General features: G+C 38.2%; 1 protein-coding gene across 1 annotated transcript; it reads right to left on the bottom strand.

The window, feature by feature from the left end:
• Positions 1–4,576: 4,576 nt before the first annotated feature.
• Positions 4,577–16,063, bottom strand: LOC135712303 (nicotinamide riboside kinase 1-like). Its single transcript, XM_065235269.1, has 2 exons — positions 15,975–16,063; positions 4,577–5,601 (listed from the first exon to the last, which is right to left on the bottom strand). The coding sequence occupies exon 2, from the start codon at positions 5,575–5,577 to the stop codon at positions 4,777–4,779; it is 801 nt and encodes a 266-aa protein (XP_065091341.1). The 5' UTR covers positions 5,578–5,601; positions 15,975–16,063; the 3' UTR covers positions 4,577–4,776.
• Between the last annotated feature and the right edge of the window lie 2,479 nt (positions 16,064–18,542).

Here is an 18,542-nt window from a genome sequence, read left to right as displayed (position 1 = left end):
AAGAAGACCAAAAAAACTGCTAAGGGCGAGCAGCAGTTCAAGGCAAACTGGCTTTCTGCGGCGAAGAAGGTGGACAAGGTGGCTGTACAAAATCTGATGGCAGGGGTCAAGCGTAAGGCCCGGCAATTCGGATTTGGAAAAGCGGAAGCCTAACTGAATATTTTTCCTGAATTTTATACTAATTGAACTTGAAAAAGAAATTTAATTTGATTATTTAAATAAACGATTTCACCGATTTACACGCGTTTTCCCTTGACCAAATTTTGACCGTATCACCCTTTAGTGAGTTAGAACGAAGAGGAATCAAGGTATAGTTTGTACCAGTACAGTTAGAAATACCTGCAAAATATGGGTATCATGGCCGAGTAGCTCGCAAGAAATTTTGAGTGAATGAAACAAACCGTAAGAATCGACTTGATTTTGCCAAGGAACACCATTTTAAGGATGAAGACTTTTGGAATCGTGTCATATTTTCGGATGAAAGCAAATATAACATATTTAGATCAGATGGCCGACGCACGGTATGGCGGGAAAAAAAAATGCTCATAATACTAAGCCGTGCCTGCTATATAATACTCTAACACAACTTAAAACGCCCCCACAGAGCCCAGACATCAACCCAATTGAACATCTTTGGAAGATACTGTGGGGCATACGGAACGCACATGCTGGAAAATCCCACCTAGTATTATAAAAGCATTCATACAACCGGAACCATGCCGCGTCAAACCAATAAATATCCTGTCTTCGAAATGCTTATGCAACAAATGCAAATGACTGCATAAAGCAGTTCGAAGACCCTCAGCAGTTTCCAATCAATTACGACATGGCACAAAAGTGTCCTGCTCGTATTACATTTCCAGAACGACGCATTCGAAGTGTCGTTGTCAAGCGCACTCGATGCTTACGGCCTTCTCCATTAGGTTCTCTCTATCTCTCTCTATCTCTTTCTCTCTCTTTTACATCGATCACTGATTGGTGATCGAGTAAATAACAAATACATAATTGACTCCAAGTTCCTCCAGTAGGAAACTGCAATGTAAAAGAAAGAGTACGAATAAATCGACATTCATGTTTTAACATCCAAACGATGAAGATCATTACCATAGTGATATCACGTTCGAACTTCACACGGCTAACACAACTGGATGATGAAATCAGTAAAAGGCATATTTCAAATAAAAATGTATTGAAACAAGCTTGAAAGAAGAATGGGACAACATTCCATCCTCCGTCACAACCAATTTGGTTGGATCCATGCCACGAAGGTTGCAAGCAGTTATAGATTCAAAGGGAAACCCAACTAAGTATTAATATCTACTTTTTGCTTTTCTTCTCAAGACAACATTGAATAAAAACGTATGTAGACGAATACTTTAGACGCGAGACTACCAGTTAAATATAATTATATATTTCTTGTGTTATCGCAAATCGAATGTGTTTGTGTTGATTTTAAATGAAACAGATTTGGGAAATAATTTTCTATCAGATGTTCAAACACTAGTTTTATTTGTTTTTCCCCTAACATGATTTTAAAAGCCATTTTGTAAAAAGCATGCAGCTAGACGAATGCTTTTTGCACCCACTGTATCAACATCAAACTGAAATAATAATTTGATTTCAGTTTACGCAATTGACAAATTTGATACCAAATTTTGATTTCATTTTGCTGTACATTTGCTCTTCAAAAATTTGCTGTTGCGGGTTTATTTTCATTGCCTTAGCATAACATCAAATTGAATAATTGTTTTGTTATCAACAGGAAAAAAATATTTCAAATTGGTGGGCGTTGGCCAAATTTGGAGTTTTCAGATTTAATCCTAAATAGGACCTAGATTATTTAATACTCTAGTAACCTCAAGTCCGTGCTCTGTCACAATGTTTCATTGTGATTAATCAACACTCAAAGGGGTAAAATATAAAATTTTGGGTGAATTTGAAAGAAAGGGAACTTGGAGTGTAGAGCGCACTGCCCACTGGACGATTCTGAAGCCTGGCCAAGTGAGTGGGGTATGGGTTTATTTGATTGTGCGTCATTTCCAATGTATATATTGATACATTCAAACCATTGGCATTTGAGATAAGACAGAGATAGGATGCGGAGGGCCCGCTTAGAAGGAGCGTAACCATGTTATGGTTTCCATTTATTAAATAGTTCAGATAGGCTAGAAATGACAGGTTTATAGTGAAAGAATGTACCATATTGGGAAAGCATAATTTTCATAGGGTTCAGAGTGGCTGAGCTGATCGTTTGTAGTTTGACCTTCCTTCAAAACCAATTTAGCTCTAGAACAATTTTAAACTTGTTCTGAATTATTCACATGTTGCAATTATTGAAAAAGAGCCCGATATAAGATAGCCACAGAGAACAGACGTTGAGGCTCCAAAATTTCTCTAAAAACTTGTGTAAAGATTCCTATTTGACTTAAGCGCCACCAACGCCGACTTCCCCACTTAAAAACCCTCTTTGACAACCTGATGGCGCTGGCGTTGCACAACTTACACTAGACACTAAGTGTCGGTAGTGCTGAGTGGTAATTGTCAACCGAAAATTTATCGATACTAGCGCCAAATTGGCCGAGTAGTTTTGCTGTTCTGATTTCGGTACAGTTTGTTGAGGTCGGCTATAGTTTCTGAGTATGGATGCCTATTTTTAAATAACTCATATTAGCACAGAGTAATAGTTTTATTGCTAGCGAACTTTCTTTTGGGATCGTCTTTTCTTCATACAATTCTCATTATTCATACTTTATTAATCATGATCAGTCTTAGAAAACGTTATATGTTTAAGCCCCGTTCTAGATTTGCTTGTTATTCATATCTTATGCATTGCAGCTCGCGAGAGGTTACCAAATATGGGTTCCTTTTCTCATCCACAATAGTTTGGGGGAGGGGGCGATCTGAGAGCTGAATAGAGGCAAATAAAATAGGGAACGCAACACCATGACCCAAACGACTAACCAACGCATGCGGCTCACACTTAACTTGTTCTATTTCTTTCTTCCCCTCATGTACCAATATTACCTACCTGAGAACAAATGGGAACACGGCCAGATTTTCAATAGGAAGAAGGAAAAAAAGCGAGAAAACGTAAGAGAGTAAACAGTCAGAAAGGATTAGGCCATTAGGAAACAGCCAATTTATACTGGACGGAACTGGTAAGTAGGATAAGAATTGTAAAAGGTGTGTGCTTACATGATTTCAAGAACAACATGTGAAAAGGGCATACAAGCTTTTAATAAACAAACATTCTTATGCCCTTTTCTCGCCACCCATATAACACCAATGCAAACCATCATCATCACCGGGTAGGGGAAACTTTACCCTTCCCGATGATGTTTTTGGTTTGCGTGGGCGATCATCGGTTGGCGAGAAAAGGGCCTACAAAGGTTTGTTTACAAAAAGCGTGTATGCCCTTTTCACATGTGGCTCTTGATTTACCTTTTATGGAATTACCTATAAGCCAAATGAGAACCTCATTTCCTTCAATTACTACTCCATTGCAGCACACACCTAATAATGATCACTAACATTCATATAGTTTCAGCATTATCGACATTTATAATCAAAAGGTGAGTTGTAAAGTATAATTACCATGCATAGATATAAGTTAATGTACCAGAACCTGGACGGACACGAGCCTACCCAGGGGAGGACCCGGATACTACCACCCATGTGTGTCTAGAGTATCGCACGAGCTGACGAGTGCAACGGGAAGGACAGTAGGTGTATAGACTAGGGGGTTAGTCCCTAGATAAGCCAACTTAGCGGTTGGCACAGCCTATACACTAAACAATTACAATTACAACAGGAAAACAATATTTCAAATTGAGTTTTCAGTTTGCTCTCACTGATAGCAAAAATAGTTTTCATTGTGATGTCATAGGAAGATTTTTTTGCTCTCAATTTTGATATTTTAACCGTTAAAACGACCAAAACGACTGCAACCTGTGCAATCATTATCAGCGAAATCACAACAACAAGTTAAGATTTCAATTTGATCTCAGACTTTGTTCGGGAAGCCCTACACGTGATTAGGTTTTTATTTTTCTAATTTTATTTTCATGACCTACTGCTTACTTGTTGGCGTAAACATCAAGCTAATGCATGAATGAACATGAATCTGTATTCATGTGTAATATTTACATTGTTATGATACATACAAATTCAACCTCGGTGGTACACGGATTTCGGTCCCGCACGGTACAACAATATGTTGTTTAGCGTCATCAGCAACAACAGCATTAAAATACACCTTCACCATTATTTTCGGTTTAATTTGAGCATACACACTACGAAAAAGACATGTAAATTTCAGTGCTTTGAGACCGACACATGCAAGCGACCCTTTTGACATAAGAATCAGTTGAAAAGGACGAGAAAATCAATTCAATCAAACGCATTTTTCATCGAGTTGCATATGTTTCAGTTTCAGGACACTTAATTTTACATGCCATGTTTGTTTACGTTCCATGATTTACGTCAAAGCTGAATTACGTCTCGTGTAAAAATAATAATTTCTAAGTGTGTAGTTAACCTGTCTTGGGGGCGTGAAATGAAGCAAATGCACTAAGAGTGTTATCGTAATTCCTGTTTAATTGATTAAAATTTGTATAAAAAATTACGGCTTCAAAATACTACTCGCAGGTAGAATATCTCATAATGTTGGTTTACATTGAATAGAGAAAATGTATACTATATTTAGAAGGAACCGTTTTCCGCGTCTGCACGCTACCCATTGATCATTCGCTACTTTTCCCCCTTCTCCTCTTTTGCTCACAGCAAATCTTTGATACAGTTCAGGACATAGTTCAAAATGTTCTCCTTAGGCACCTCTCCGTTCAGCATGAACATATCCGGACGATCCTTGAATTCCTTGAAATGTTTCTCATACATTGGCCATACGCACATCTCAAAGTACCCCACCACGTCGGGAGGGTCATATACTCGCTCAATCCTCCTCGCGTAACACTTTTCATACGGCAGGTGTATATGGAATTTGACGTTACACAAATCCAATGTAAACGGATGATTGAATATCAGGAAACCCTCTATAATCAGCACGTTCAGCTTGATATTCATGTTGTGGAATGAATCATTTTTGGACTTTTTGATGAGATTGGTAGTTCTTTGGTTGATCCCAGCCGACCCGTCGTCGTACTTGTTCAGATAGTTGCTCAGAAAGTGATCGGCAAAGATATTATCCTCGTCGGTTACCGGATCAACCTGCTCGGCAATGTTGTTCTCTCCTTCGCTTTTGCTCAGTTGATGGCAGTTGTACAGAATGAACTTGTGACCCAGGATTTTCATAATGTCATGGCACATTTTGTCCGTATCGATCGAGGACAGAATCTCCCAATTGATATGACCCAGCTTTTCGATGACCTTGTGCTTGGGGCTGTCCACGGGAAGAAAGTAGTCATCCTGGCTCAGTAGCGCTACCTTATTCATGGTGATGTTCTCCTTGAAGATGATCTTGTTCACATGATCGGTGAAGTAGTGCTCCAGGGATTTGGCCAGCGTTGTCTTGCCTCCGTTGGTAACGCCTGATACGCCGATCACCAGCCACGTTTCCATCGTGCATCGAGCTTCGAAGTGTGCCTGCGAGATAGTTGAAGGCGACTGATTAGATCATGGGATGTTGTTTTCGAGCATTTGTGATCGTGTTAAGCTGGGTTTAGACAGAGCAAGTCAATTGATTAAGCCAGTTGAATTCAACTGACTTGAACGCGAATTGCACGTGTAAACCATGCCATTCAACTGACTCGATCAACACACTTGAATTGAAGAAAGTTGAACCAGGCTCAACTTTTCAAGCCAATTGCATTCAACTGAGTTGATCATTTGACCTGCCTAGTCTAAACCTAGCTGCAGGGTGGAAAAAAATATACAAATATGAAGGGTTATAAAACAAAACACGTTACGGTAGGATGCCTAATTCCGGACGGTTAGTTAATCTGGTCATTTAATTGAGTGATGATTTTGAACAATACTGTGATAAAATGATAAAATTATGGGCTCGAAATATATAAAATTAATATTTTACTTCTGTTTGTATTACTTCTGCGTGAAGTGCACGATTTGACATAGTTGAAAATGCTATGTTTTAAATAACATACTTAAAATGGTCATTTTATACAATAGATGAGGAGATGAAAGTATAGAGTTGATAGTTCGGTTAGATAGCGGCGCTGCACAGTGGTTGAAAAGTTCATTTTGACGCTCTTAATTAATAGCACCATGGAGAGCGGATTTAGAGTAATGACGTCTTCAACAAAGTTGATGAGTATGACATGCTTCATATTTTGAAGGCATGGGTTTTGTGATTAATCCCCCTAAAAGTGAAATGAAAATTTTTTTTTTCACAATGTCGAGATAAATGGTTGACGTTTTCAGCAAAGTTGTATCAAAAATGATTACAAACAACTTTGCTGAAGACATAAAAGTCCTAAATTTCACTCAAATCGAGATAGAGAGCGTTGTTTGAGGACGGACCCCCAAAAACACGTTTTTCATCAAAACACATATTTTCTTTAATTTTAGGTCCTCATTATGTTCAACAAAGTTGATTGGTATACTAAAATACACATCGTTCTAGAACATACTATACCTGCATCATTTTAATAGGATGAGTTATTGATAAATTTTCTTCTATTTTCCTCATATTTTGGACTTGCGTATCTTTCTTAGGTGCAAAAAAGTGCAGATGAAATTAAATGCATCTAAAACTACATTAAAAGGGCTTTCAAATGGTGGTTAATTTGTCCGTCCACGACCGTCTGCTGGAGAGTTATGATCAAAACAAACACCCGTAGATAGGCTTTATAGAAGTCATGTCAACAACAAGGGGATAGTGTGTTTTATACCGCGTAATAAATTCGTTTCCATAGTAACCGACTCAATAAACAAATTTCCTACTTCTCAGAGCTTATCAAATTCAAGAACGGCACATTTTCTTTCCAAAAATTGCCCAGAAGGCAAAACTGAAGCATCAAGAATGAAAAAAAAAACTGTCAAATTCAGTTAAACTTGTGAGTCGATAAGTGTTTTTCCATAGTGCTCATCACTGTTATTCATCAAGCGTGAAGCAATTCTAGATAAACATTTCAAAAGCTCTTATCTGCATTGATCGATTCTCTTCATCGACTTTCTCTTCCGTTATTAACTCAGCATCAACACCATTCGCTATTGTATTTCACGTTTTGGATGCTAGATAAGAATATCCTTTATTAAACTATGTTGAATAATTAGTGCGAAATCTGTTTGCATAGCAGTGGTTATCAAAAGAGAAAGTCGATAAAAAGAATCGATCAAAGCAGATAGGACCATTTGAAATGTTTATCGAGAATTGTGAAAGTATATGAAAGCATGTAAGATAGAAGAACTGCGGAAGCCAAGTGAAGGAGAGAGAGACTAATTCTGTCAAAGAAACCGGACAGCAGAGGAAGCTACGAGATCAGGGCTTTGAAGTAAAATGACATTATCTGGAAGGGCTTAATTTCTTTTAAATTTTTCAATTCATCGTTAGATCACAACAAGTGCCAATGATCTTTTTTTTTCTTGATTCAATTTAAGTTGAAATTGATAAGCGTGATCTCTTATCACTCTGGTCAAAAACGAGTGGAGGCCGATCATCAAAATTCAACTGCGTTTATGAGAAGGTACTCCAGTGTTATGCCATAAATGTGAATATTATGCCGGATGTGGCTGCACATGTCGGGAAACCCATGAAAACGATGTGCGACTTTTTTTGAAAAGCTCTGGACCAAACATGCTCTTGCATGGTTGGCAAGTGTCACGCCGAGTATTTCAGTAAGCCGTTTACGCTTCCTGAAAACGTTTTAAACTTGCTTCCGTCTACTTCTGAAAATGCAAAAAGTGTGGCAGGACGGTTGTTCCTTTCGAAAAATGTTGTGAAACAACGTAGAGGAAGAAAACTGCAGAGGATCGGAATAGCTATTTTCCATCTTAATGAGCTAGCATTTGCGACACAAATGAAGATGAGAGAATCAGGTGAGAAAGAGGTGACGGATATCCTGAAAACCGTTTCTCACGCAAGTCCTGCAGATGAAAATAAGTTGGTTCATTCTTTGAAGAAGTCCTTGAGCGACCCTATACCCGAATACACAGATCTACAAGCTTTGGCTTTGTTAATCAACACCAACCTATCGAACCTGGTATTACTTGCCAGCTAGTATTCATAAAATATTGATACATGGATCAGCCGTGAATGAACATTTCCTTGTTCTAATCGGTCAGCTTTCTGAGGAAGCACAGGAGGAAAGGAACAAGGATTGGAAAAGGTAAATGTATTTAACCAAAATAACAACGAATAAATTAATAAAACTTTTATTTAACAGATACCAAGAGTTCAATACCCGCAAGCAATCAAGATCGCTTACAAATCCTGATCTATTGAACTGGCTCCTAGTATTATCAGATCCATTGATTACTAGCATTCGTGGATGGCCTAAAAAGCACGAGAAGCCATTGTCGAGCGATGCTAAACAGCTGCTAGCAGAAGAAACTGAAGGAAACGATAATGATTATATTGATAATAATGATGATAATTGAATACAATACAAAATATTGACAACAAAAATGCAAAACCAATCGAACAAAAAGAATTTAATCAAGAAAAATATGTGGATATATTGAAGTTGATTATCTTTTTTATACTGGTTATACCATAAAACAGAGTAAAGATATAGATACATGTTTTGATCACAACTCCCCAGCAGACGGTCGTGGACAAATTAACCACCATTTGAAAGCTCTTTTAATGTAGTTTTAGATGCATTTGATTTCATCCGCACCTTCCTGCACCTAAGAAAGATACGCAAGTCCAAAATATGAGGAAAATAGAAGAAAATTTATCAATACCTCATCCTATTAAAATGATGCAGGTATAGTATGTTCTAGAACGATGTGTATTTTAGTATACCAATCAACTTTGTTGAACATAATGAGGACCTAAAATTAAAGAAAATATGTGTTTTGATGAAAAACGTGTTTTTGGGGGTCCGTCCTCAAACAACGCTCTCTATCTCGATTTGAGTGAAATTTAGGACTTTTATGTCTTCAGCAAAGTTGTTTGTAATCATTTTTGCCACAACTTTGCTGAAAACGTCAACCATTTATCTCGACATTGTGAAAAAATAAATTTTTCATTTCACTTTTAGGGGGATAAATCACAAAACCCATGCCTTTGAAATATGAAGCATGTCATACTCATCAACTTTGTTGAAGACGTCATTACTCTAAATCCGCTCTCCATGGTGCTATTAATTAAGAGCGTCAAAATGAACTTTTCAACCACTGTGCGCTGGTGGTGTAGTGGTAAGCGTGATTTTCTTTCACCCCAGCAGGCCTGGGTTCAATCCCAGTTGGCGCCGCCGGAATGTTCTGAGGCATAACACCTCGGATCACGCCTTCCTTCGGAAGGGAAGTAAAGCCGTTGGTCCCTGGTTCATAAGTTGATGGGTCGGTAGGTAGGGTCCAGGTTTGGGAGCTGCCTCCCTGGCGTCGGTAGCATTGGTGTTTAGCATTGAAAACAATATCGACGGAAAACAAATCAAGGAAAAAAAAGTTCCGTTAAGCTGGATTTAGACAGGGCAAGTCAATTGATCAAGTCAGTTGAATTCAACTGACTTGAACGCGAATTGAACGTGTAAACCATGCCATTCAACTGACTTGATCAACTCACTTGAATTGTAAAGAGTTGAACCAGGCTCAACTTTTCAAGACAATTGAATTCAACTGAGTTGATCATTTGACTTGCCTAGTCTAAAGCCAGCTTAATGATTTTCGAACCGATTTGAACTGTCAAAATCGAACCAGTGTTTACTGTTATTTTATGATGTAAACAGATAGAAGGTATTGAAATCTGAGTAAAAAGTCAGATTTTTTTTCGAAGTTAACTTCGGGACTATCAGCATGAGTATGATTGACCGTCCATGGTTGCCACTCTGTTATTGCCAGATTAGCTGTATTTACACAGAGAACCAATAGACGATGCTTGGAACTAGCAATCATCCCCAATGTGTAAAAACTCGTGATCTCAAACTATGCAATACCAGCGCCGGCCACGCCCGAACGCAAATCAAGAAAGGAATGGGTAGGAATAAATGAGTGATTATGAGACAAATACAGGGTGCGTGACGAATTTTTGCAGTAAATGGCATATTTGAGAAAAAATAAACCAGTTAGGGGTTCTATTGGTATCCCGTTGGACGACGCCCTATACAAAATAATCCAACGGATTGATATCGGGACTGCTTGGGGGCCAAATTTCTTCCTCCCAAATTTACGAAATATTTTCCGTAAGCCATTTCTGTGCTTTATTAGCAGTATGAGCAGGTGCTCCGTCTTATCACTTTCCCAAGCCTTTTTTAATATTATACACTGTTCTTTCAGACACATTTACCGACCGAATTATTTCTTTCATGCATACTCCGGCGCGCAACAAAGCGACAACGGCTGACAGATTGCTCTCTTGTTTCGACATCTTTACGTTTACTCAACATTGTTTGTTTAAATCTTACACCTAACAGTATAAGCTATCCAGTGCTGCCAAATATATCTAAATCATGATGCACAAGCATGAGAAATTACTATTTGAAATTTACTGCAAAAATTCGTCACGCACCCTGTATGTATTGCTGCACGGTATTATCAAGCCGGAGGCGGCGGGTTTGATTCCCGGTTAAGTCGAGGGAATCTTCGTGTTAGAAATTTTCTCGACTTCCATGGGCATAGAGTATCATCATTAAGCTTGCCACAAAATATACAAATTCATGCATTGGTATTGGGATCGAAAGCTCTCACTTCAATAACTGTGGAAGTGCATTTAGAACACTAAGTTGAGAGCACGCAATAAGCTAATATGCGCTAAGCAATAAGCTTGAAATGCAAATAAGAAGAAGAATGATAAAGATTTTAAAAATTTGATCCCTAAATCCGGGATTTCTCATAAGAAATTCGTGGCTTCAATAACAAAGCAGTGACGAATAAAAAACTGTTTTCATTACTTAAACATACAATTTGTTTTACTACTACATGGCATTTCAATCTTATTGTTTATAGTATATTAGCTTTTTTCCTGCTTTCAAATTAGAAACCATCCTATGCCCAAGGAATTTGAGAAATTTACCAACCCGAAAAATTAAAAGACTTAGCTTTGCCTTTACCGAATGAGCTATGGGGGTATTGTTTTTACTGTTTGAAAAAAAAATAACAATGTATCATTTTCAGTTATTTTTGTTCATCGTAGTATAAATTCTGAGCATTTGGTAAACATAATAAAACACCCTTACATTTTGAGATTATATTGACTAAAAGTATCGTAGGTTATCTGAACCATTCTTTTAAAACATTATGCATTTTAATTTGAAATGCAAATTAATTTGAAAATGACTAACTATTAAAATTCCAGTAAAAATAGGGTGCATAGCACGACTTACCATGCAATACATTTAATGTGATTTCAAGGGAATTGAATTCTAAATTCCGAGGATAGTTCTAACAGGAACTTTCTAAGGAATTCCAAAGAAATGATGGTGACAACTTTTAGAAAATTAAAAAGAGAGTTCCAAGGAAATTGTGTGGAGCATTTCAAAGAAATAATGGGAATTCTGAGGAGAACTAAGAAGTTATTTATATGGTTATTCTATGGGAATGTTAGTAGAACACTAAGTGCATGCTGTGGAGAACTGCAAGTGATTTGTATCAGAAGTATTTTTCGGGAAATTGCTAGAATTATTAATAATAAAGGGTGATACGGTCAAAATTTGGTCAAGGGAAAACGCGTGTAAATCGGTGAAATCGTTTATTTAAAAAATCAAATTAAATTTCTTTTTCAAGTTCAATTAGTATAAAATTCAGGAAAAATATTCAGTTAGGCTTCCGCTTTTCCAAATCCGAATTGCCGGGCCTTACGCTTGACCCCTGCCATCAGATTTTGTACAGCCACCTTGTCCACCTTCTTCGCCGCAGAAAGCCAGTTTGCCTTGAACTGCTGCTCGCCCTTAGCAGTTTTTTTGGTCTTCTTTAGGTTCCGCTTGACAATAGCCCAGTATTTCTCAATTGGGCAGAGCTCTGGCGTGTTGGGAGGGTTCTTGTCCTTGGGAACCACCTGCACGTTGTTGGCGGCGTACCACTCCATGGCCTTTTTACCGTAATGGCAAGATGCCAAATCCGGCCAAAACAGTACGGAACAACCGTGTTTCTTCAGGAAAGGCAGCAGACGTTTATTCAAACACTCTTTCACGTAAATTTCTTGGTTGACAGTCCCGGAAGCTATGAAAATGCTGCTTTTCAAGCCACAGGTACAGATGGCTTGCCAAACCAGATATTTCTTTGCGAACTTTGACAGTTTCATGTGCTTGAAAACATCTGCTACCTTTCCCCTTCCTTTTGCCGTATAAAACTCCTGTCCCGGAAGCTGCTTGTAGTCGGCTTTGACGTAGGTTTCGTCGTCCATTACCACGCAGTCAAACTTCGTCAGCATCGTCGTGTACAGCCTCCGGGATCGCGCTTTGGCCGTCGTATTTTGTTTATCATCGCAATTTGGAGTCACTACCTTCTTGTAAGTCGATAGTCCGGCTCGTTTTTTGGCTCGATGCACGGTTGTAGACGATACACCCAGCTTATTTGCGGCATCTCGGAGAGATAGGTTAGGGTTTCGCTTGAAACTACCGGCAACTCTCTTTGTCGTCTCAGCGGCTTCCGGTTTTCGATTTCCCCCGATCCAGACTTCCTGGCTGTCGACAAACGTTCCCCAAACACTTTAATTACATTTGTAACGGTTGATTTGGCAACTTTTAGCGATTTTGCCAACTTTGCGTGCGAGTAGCTCGGATTTTCGCGATGCGCGAGCAAAATTTTGATACGCTGCTCTTCTTGCTTGGACGGCATTTTGACAACTGAAGAGTGAATTCCAAAATCAAAATAGGAGCAACATTCTACACACACACACCTTCAAAATGAGGGGTGTTCAGGTTTTTTAAATGCAAAATTGAAAGAAATACGTCAAGTTGATATTGACCAAATTTTGACCGTATCACCCTTTATGAAGAGCATTTCAGATTGAATTCAGAGTGTTCTGCAGAAGATTAACAAAATAATTATGGAGGAAATTATAAGAGAATTCAATTTTTGCACACAAAATTTCGAGATCCTGGACACATAAAAAATATAAAACAGCTTTCTAGCTTCTAGTTTACAAGCATGGAAATAATCTGAAAAGTTCTGGAAAACCTTGGAATCTCAGGAAATTTTATTTAGCAACATGAGTAGACATCCTGCATGAGAACCAGCCAAAATATTACTTCAATTTCATTAAATAAACTCATAAGAGAAGATGACGAAGGCATAAGAGCCCCGATAATTTCAAATAATATTGGTAACAACAGATATAGGGTAGAGAACTACTTCGGCCTAATCGCCTATTTTGGGCCTATCGAGCAGAAAACTTCAAATAAATCCTTGATTTCATAGTAAACAAGTCAATTATGCGTTTGGTACGATACTTTAGTTAATAAGCTACCAAACGAAGACAATGAGAACGCGTGGTGTGAAGGTTTGCACCCATTATTCCCAAAAACAAAAGAAGCGCTCCGACCGAATCAATTTTTATCTCCATCCAATAGGCCGAAGTGAATTCATTGGCGTTTCAATAGCGTTTCAATGCGTTAGGCCGAGTTTAGAATCCGTAGGCCGAGTTTGGCGTCAAGAAGCATCCCAATTTACGTAGTGCATATAATAAAAATTGCCTTTGGATTGACTCTATTCGTTTTTCATGTCTTTTCATATAAGGTGACCAAACAACACTGCAATATTCTAATATTGGCCTCACATAGGCAACATATAGTGTTTTAATTGTGTAAGGATCTTTAAAGTGTAAACCAAAACGCTTTATAAAATTAAGCATATTGCCCGCTCTATGAATAATTGTGTTATAATGATCCACAAATGTTAGTTTAGAATCTAGAATAACTCCTAAATCTCTTATTTTATCACAACTATGAACAATTTGATTACCTAATGCAATACGAATATCTGGCTTTATTAGTTTTCTACTATAAGTTATAAGATTACATTTTTTAACGTTTAGTTCCAACAAACTTTTACAGCACCACGTATAAAAAACATGAACTTCATTCTGAAACGTATTCATATCATCATCATTTCATAGCAGGTAGTTAACCCTACATTATTCCATAGCAATAGAGATGAGAGCATTAGAGATGAATCTACTGTTGTGAAACTTACTGATTTGTTGCAAACTCTCATCATCAGTTAGGTGAACTTTGACGTAAAGTTATGTTGACTATCATAATACCAAACCTGCAAAATGCGTGTCGAGACACAGCACGCCTGACCCATTGCCGTAAAGCGAGCTTGTTTTTAGAATAACCACGCATTTTACAGATTTCAATTGCAATATTGCATTTCAATGAAATACTGCATTTCCAGGCTTCGATTTCATTATAAAAGTTTAAATTGTGAGCATCTTAATCATTCTGTACTGCAAATCATACTTTAAAGTATTTTGTTCTTAATAATGGAAAGCTGCATAAAACTGGAATATTCCAAACTTTAGCTGTTTGACTGGATACGTCAAAAAAAAAAAAACTGGAAGAATCCAGTTTCAACTGGAGTGTTGCCATCACCTCGGGCATCACCGCTTTGTTCAATTCAGTGTTCGGAAAAACTCAAAAACTCAAATATCATGCATGAGTTTATGCGCCTATGAGTTTCGCCTTTCAAAATTCAACGTCGCAAAAATCACCGATGAGTTTCCGGGTTCAAAAATTCATTGCTTTATATTTTGGCGTTATTCATTGTTATTACTATTGTTTGTGCATCAGGGGTTGGAAAATTAACACAACATGCATAGGCATGATATCAATTGATGAATTGATGTTTGAGTGTTATGAGTTTAAAGTTGGAATGATTTTTCGGCGATGTGAGTGTGAGTGCGTGAATATGCATGAGAATCTCAAGCGTGAATTTTGTTTGCCGCATTCGCACGCGAGTTCATGCTCGCAGGGAGGCTTAATGAATAAGATTTGACATGATTGACGAGTGATGACATGATTTTCCGAACACTGATCATAATACACGATAATAGAAAATCGTGATATTTTTTCTTAAAAATTATCATAAACAATTCACGCTATCAAAATAACATTCTGCAATTTTTGTGACAGCACATTAGTTTCTTTGCGATTCTCGCGACGTCATTTAATGTTTCCGTGAAAGTTCATATCCGCAATAAATTCGCGAAAATAATCGCGGAATTCGTTAAATCCACGCCTGTTGTAACAGCCCTGAAATTGATATTGAACCATGTATCAGTACCATCGTCCATATATTTTCTCAGTTCCTCGGAAACATTCAAAACCGAGGTGCAGGAAGAAATTGAAAATTTTAGTACAGAAAATCGTTTTCTATGCACAAATTACATAAATATTGCAACAGAAATTTAAAATATCGAAATTAGGAATAAGACTATCTTGAAAATACAGACTTCTGCGTATCTTGTGGAGTTCAACCATTTTCACCAGGTTGAAAGGCACAGGCACATACTGATGCTGCATAGTTTAATCACCAGAAATCAACGTTAGAACGCTCTCTAAATCGTATGCAATATGTTAGTTTCAGAAATGGTTACGATACTTTTTTAGCATCATCGCCCCATACAGGCCAATGAAGTTTAAACATCGCTTTAAATGATCACGATTAATCAGTTAATCTGTCTTTCAAATGGGATGAATGAAGCTGTATTAAAGCAACTGAAACACACTCGATACGTACGTATCGCCAAATCTTGAACACCCGCGGGATTCCAGCTCTGGTCATGAACCGCCTAACAACTAGTAACGAAAGAATAATGTTATTTTCGTGACCTTGAACTACAACTGATCACAAAGCAAACACTTCAAATCACTTTATCACTAGTTCGTACTTACCGTTTACGCTCCTCAATCGCGACTGGCCCTAAGCTGACCTCTCAAGTGATAGAGTGTAAAAACGGACAGGCCTCCGATGAATAGCACTCCGAAAACAGCTGGCACCATAAAGGCTAACTTCCTCTCCGGAAACAACGAGTAAATCCAACTATCTACGAGAGTAAACCAAACTTAAATGACTTCATTCACACTGATATGTGCATACAGAAAATTGAACGACAAGTATTGTTGTGCAACAGAACACACCATACAACAGGAATCAAGAGTTTAGCACGCCATTTCGCTCTATTTGAATTGAATGGCTGTGATGAACAGTTTGATGATGCTGCTTGATTGGATCCGTTTAGTCTATTGCAGGCTGTCGAGAGCGAGAAAATACATATGTGAATCAAAAATCACCTACCTTCACTCGAATCAATCACCATGAACGGCAGTACCCCGACCCAGAAGAAATAGTACGAAAACACCGACAGTGTAAGCGCCAAAATAAGCTTGCCCAGTAGCGCGTTCGAGGCCATTCACGGGCAGACCGAGGAGCTACGAAAAAAAGATTGGCATTTATTAGCTTCAATATCTAACTAACAAAAAAAAATCACCAACGCAAATTGGCGACGAGAATAATGTTTACTCAGAATGAACAGGCAGTCGAATAGGTCGGCAAAAAAGTTATGCACTCTTGACTTATCTGTCCTCGGTTGCTTTGCAGCCGGGTTTCCCGAGAGTACGCATCAATCACAATCGGCTCTGGAGGTAAACAAAACTGCCGAACGGGAGATGAGAAGCGTCAAAACACAACAGGGTAAACGTTGACAAGTGTGCTATGGTGTTCGAGCAGCAGCTCGAACCAAGCACGTGGTTGGCAGAGTTGCGGATTTATCGGATTCATTTCACTCTCAATCGAAGAATTTAGTTCCACCAAGAGTTTCACGGTTTTCTATACGAAGTGAGCTGTAGAAAAACCAGACATGGGAAATAAACTGAATGGTAAACAGCAACAAACATTATTATCAATTTACGTATTCCAATGTGATGTGATTGCAAAAAGCAGAATTCATCCGTACCGATGTTTGGTTTACGAAAGCTGGGTTTCTTAATTAAAACCGAGCACTTAGTGACGGATTTAGGATCCGGGATGCCCAGGTCACTTTCATTGAGAGAGGACTCCATATTAATCGATGTTGAAAAATGAATTTACAAAACATTCTCGAATATACTAAAAAAGACCGACAAGTAGGCCCAACAAACAATTGAGAGCTCTTATAAAACACCTGAGTTGATCAAACGTTGAATAATAGCTTCCAGAGTTGAACAAGACTGTAGTTGTATTGCCATTTGATTAAAAGTTTTAAAAGCTGTTGGAGCACTCTTAAATGATTGTTTACGTTCGGTTTAACTATATGCTTTATAAGACCTACGATAACTTTTATAGCACCTTAGTTAAACTGATTCACAAGAGCTATACAGAACGTGGAATAAACGCATCAAAACAAACCATTGGGAGCTCTTATAAAACACCTGAGTTGATCAAACGTTGAATAATAGCTTCCAGAGTTGTACAAGAATGTAGTTGTATTGCCTTTTTGGTTAAACGCTTCAAAAGCTGCTTGGAGCACTCTTAAATGATTGTTTACGTTCGGTTAAACTGTTTGACAGGAGCCATACAGGATGTGGAATAAACGCATCAAAACAAACCATTGGGAGCTCTTATAAAACACCTGAGGGTATATGCAGTCCGTTTATGTTTTTCTTCAAATGTCTAGTATAAGAATTTAATTCCTTTTGTCTTTTGTCTCTCTTTATTAGTTTTTGTTTGTCTTGTCCCCCCGTCTCGATGAGTCTCATCGTCGCCCACTGGTCACCCACCATAGCCGGTCGAACTCCAGACGAAGCTAGAACAGCACTACCCGTCATACTGGCGACAACGCTCTGATGAGACAACGAAACCCTACCCCAAGCTCCTCCCCTGATCCTATCCTTCGAAAATGTACCCTTCTAACCTCGAGTAAGCCGCGAGTAATCGGCCCAACTCCTACTAGACATAGAATTAAGTGAATTTTGTTACACACAGTGAACAATGAATTATCGGCTCCGTAAAGCTAACGCGATTGAGCCTTCCAAATAAACGAACTAGATAAAAAAAAAAAACACCTGAGTTGATCAAACGTTGAATAATAGCTTCCAGAGTTGTACAAGAATGTAGTTGTATTGCCATTTGGTTAAAAGCTTCAAAAGCTGCTTGGAGCACTCTTAAATGATTGTTTACGTTCGACCAACCACCAACCACAATTTTGTTGCTAAAAATAGCACAAGTGATAGGCACGTTTATATGACCATAAGGCAATGATTATTCGACTGCAAGAGAAGTCACTCAAGATGAGCTTCATATACTTCTCTCATATGATCAAAATATGTATTCAAGAATAGAGCAGATGGAAACAGAAGCGACTGGCAATCCGGGATCATGAGTTCGAATCTTGCTTCGAGAAACCCTCGGTGGAGTAGAGGTAAATTATATATATATAGGTGTTTATTAATAAATGCAAACATTAATTTAAGACATATATCATA

The sequence above is a fragment of the Ochlerotatus camptorhynchus genome, unplaced genomic scaffold, assembly GCF_037179485.1.
Source record: "Ochlerotatus camptorhynchus isolate MF236.1 unplaced genomic scaffold, CSIRO-AGI_Acam_v1.1 ptg000469l, whole genome shotgun sequence".
In the NCBI taxonomy this organism is placed as follows: domain Eukaryota; kingdom Metazoa; phylum Arthropoda; class Insecta; order Diptera; family Culicidae; genus Ochlerotatus; species Ochlerotatus camptorhynchus.
This window is presented reverse-complemented; position numbering and strand designations above follow the sequence as displayed.

Excerpts from the sequence above, each read along its gene's own strand:
- LOC135712303 (XM_065235269.1), bottom strand. The coding sequence starts at position 5,577 with ATGGAAACGTGGCTGGTGATCGGCGTATCAGGCGTTACCAACGGAGGC.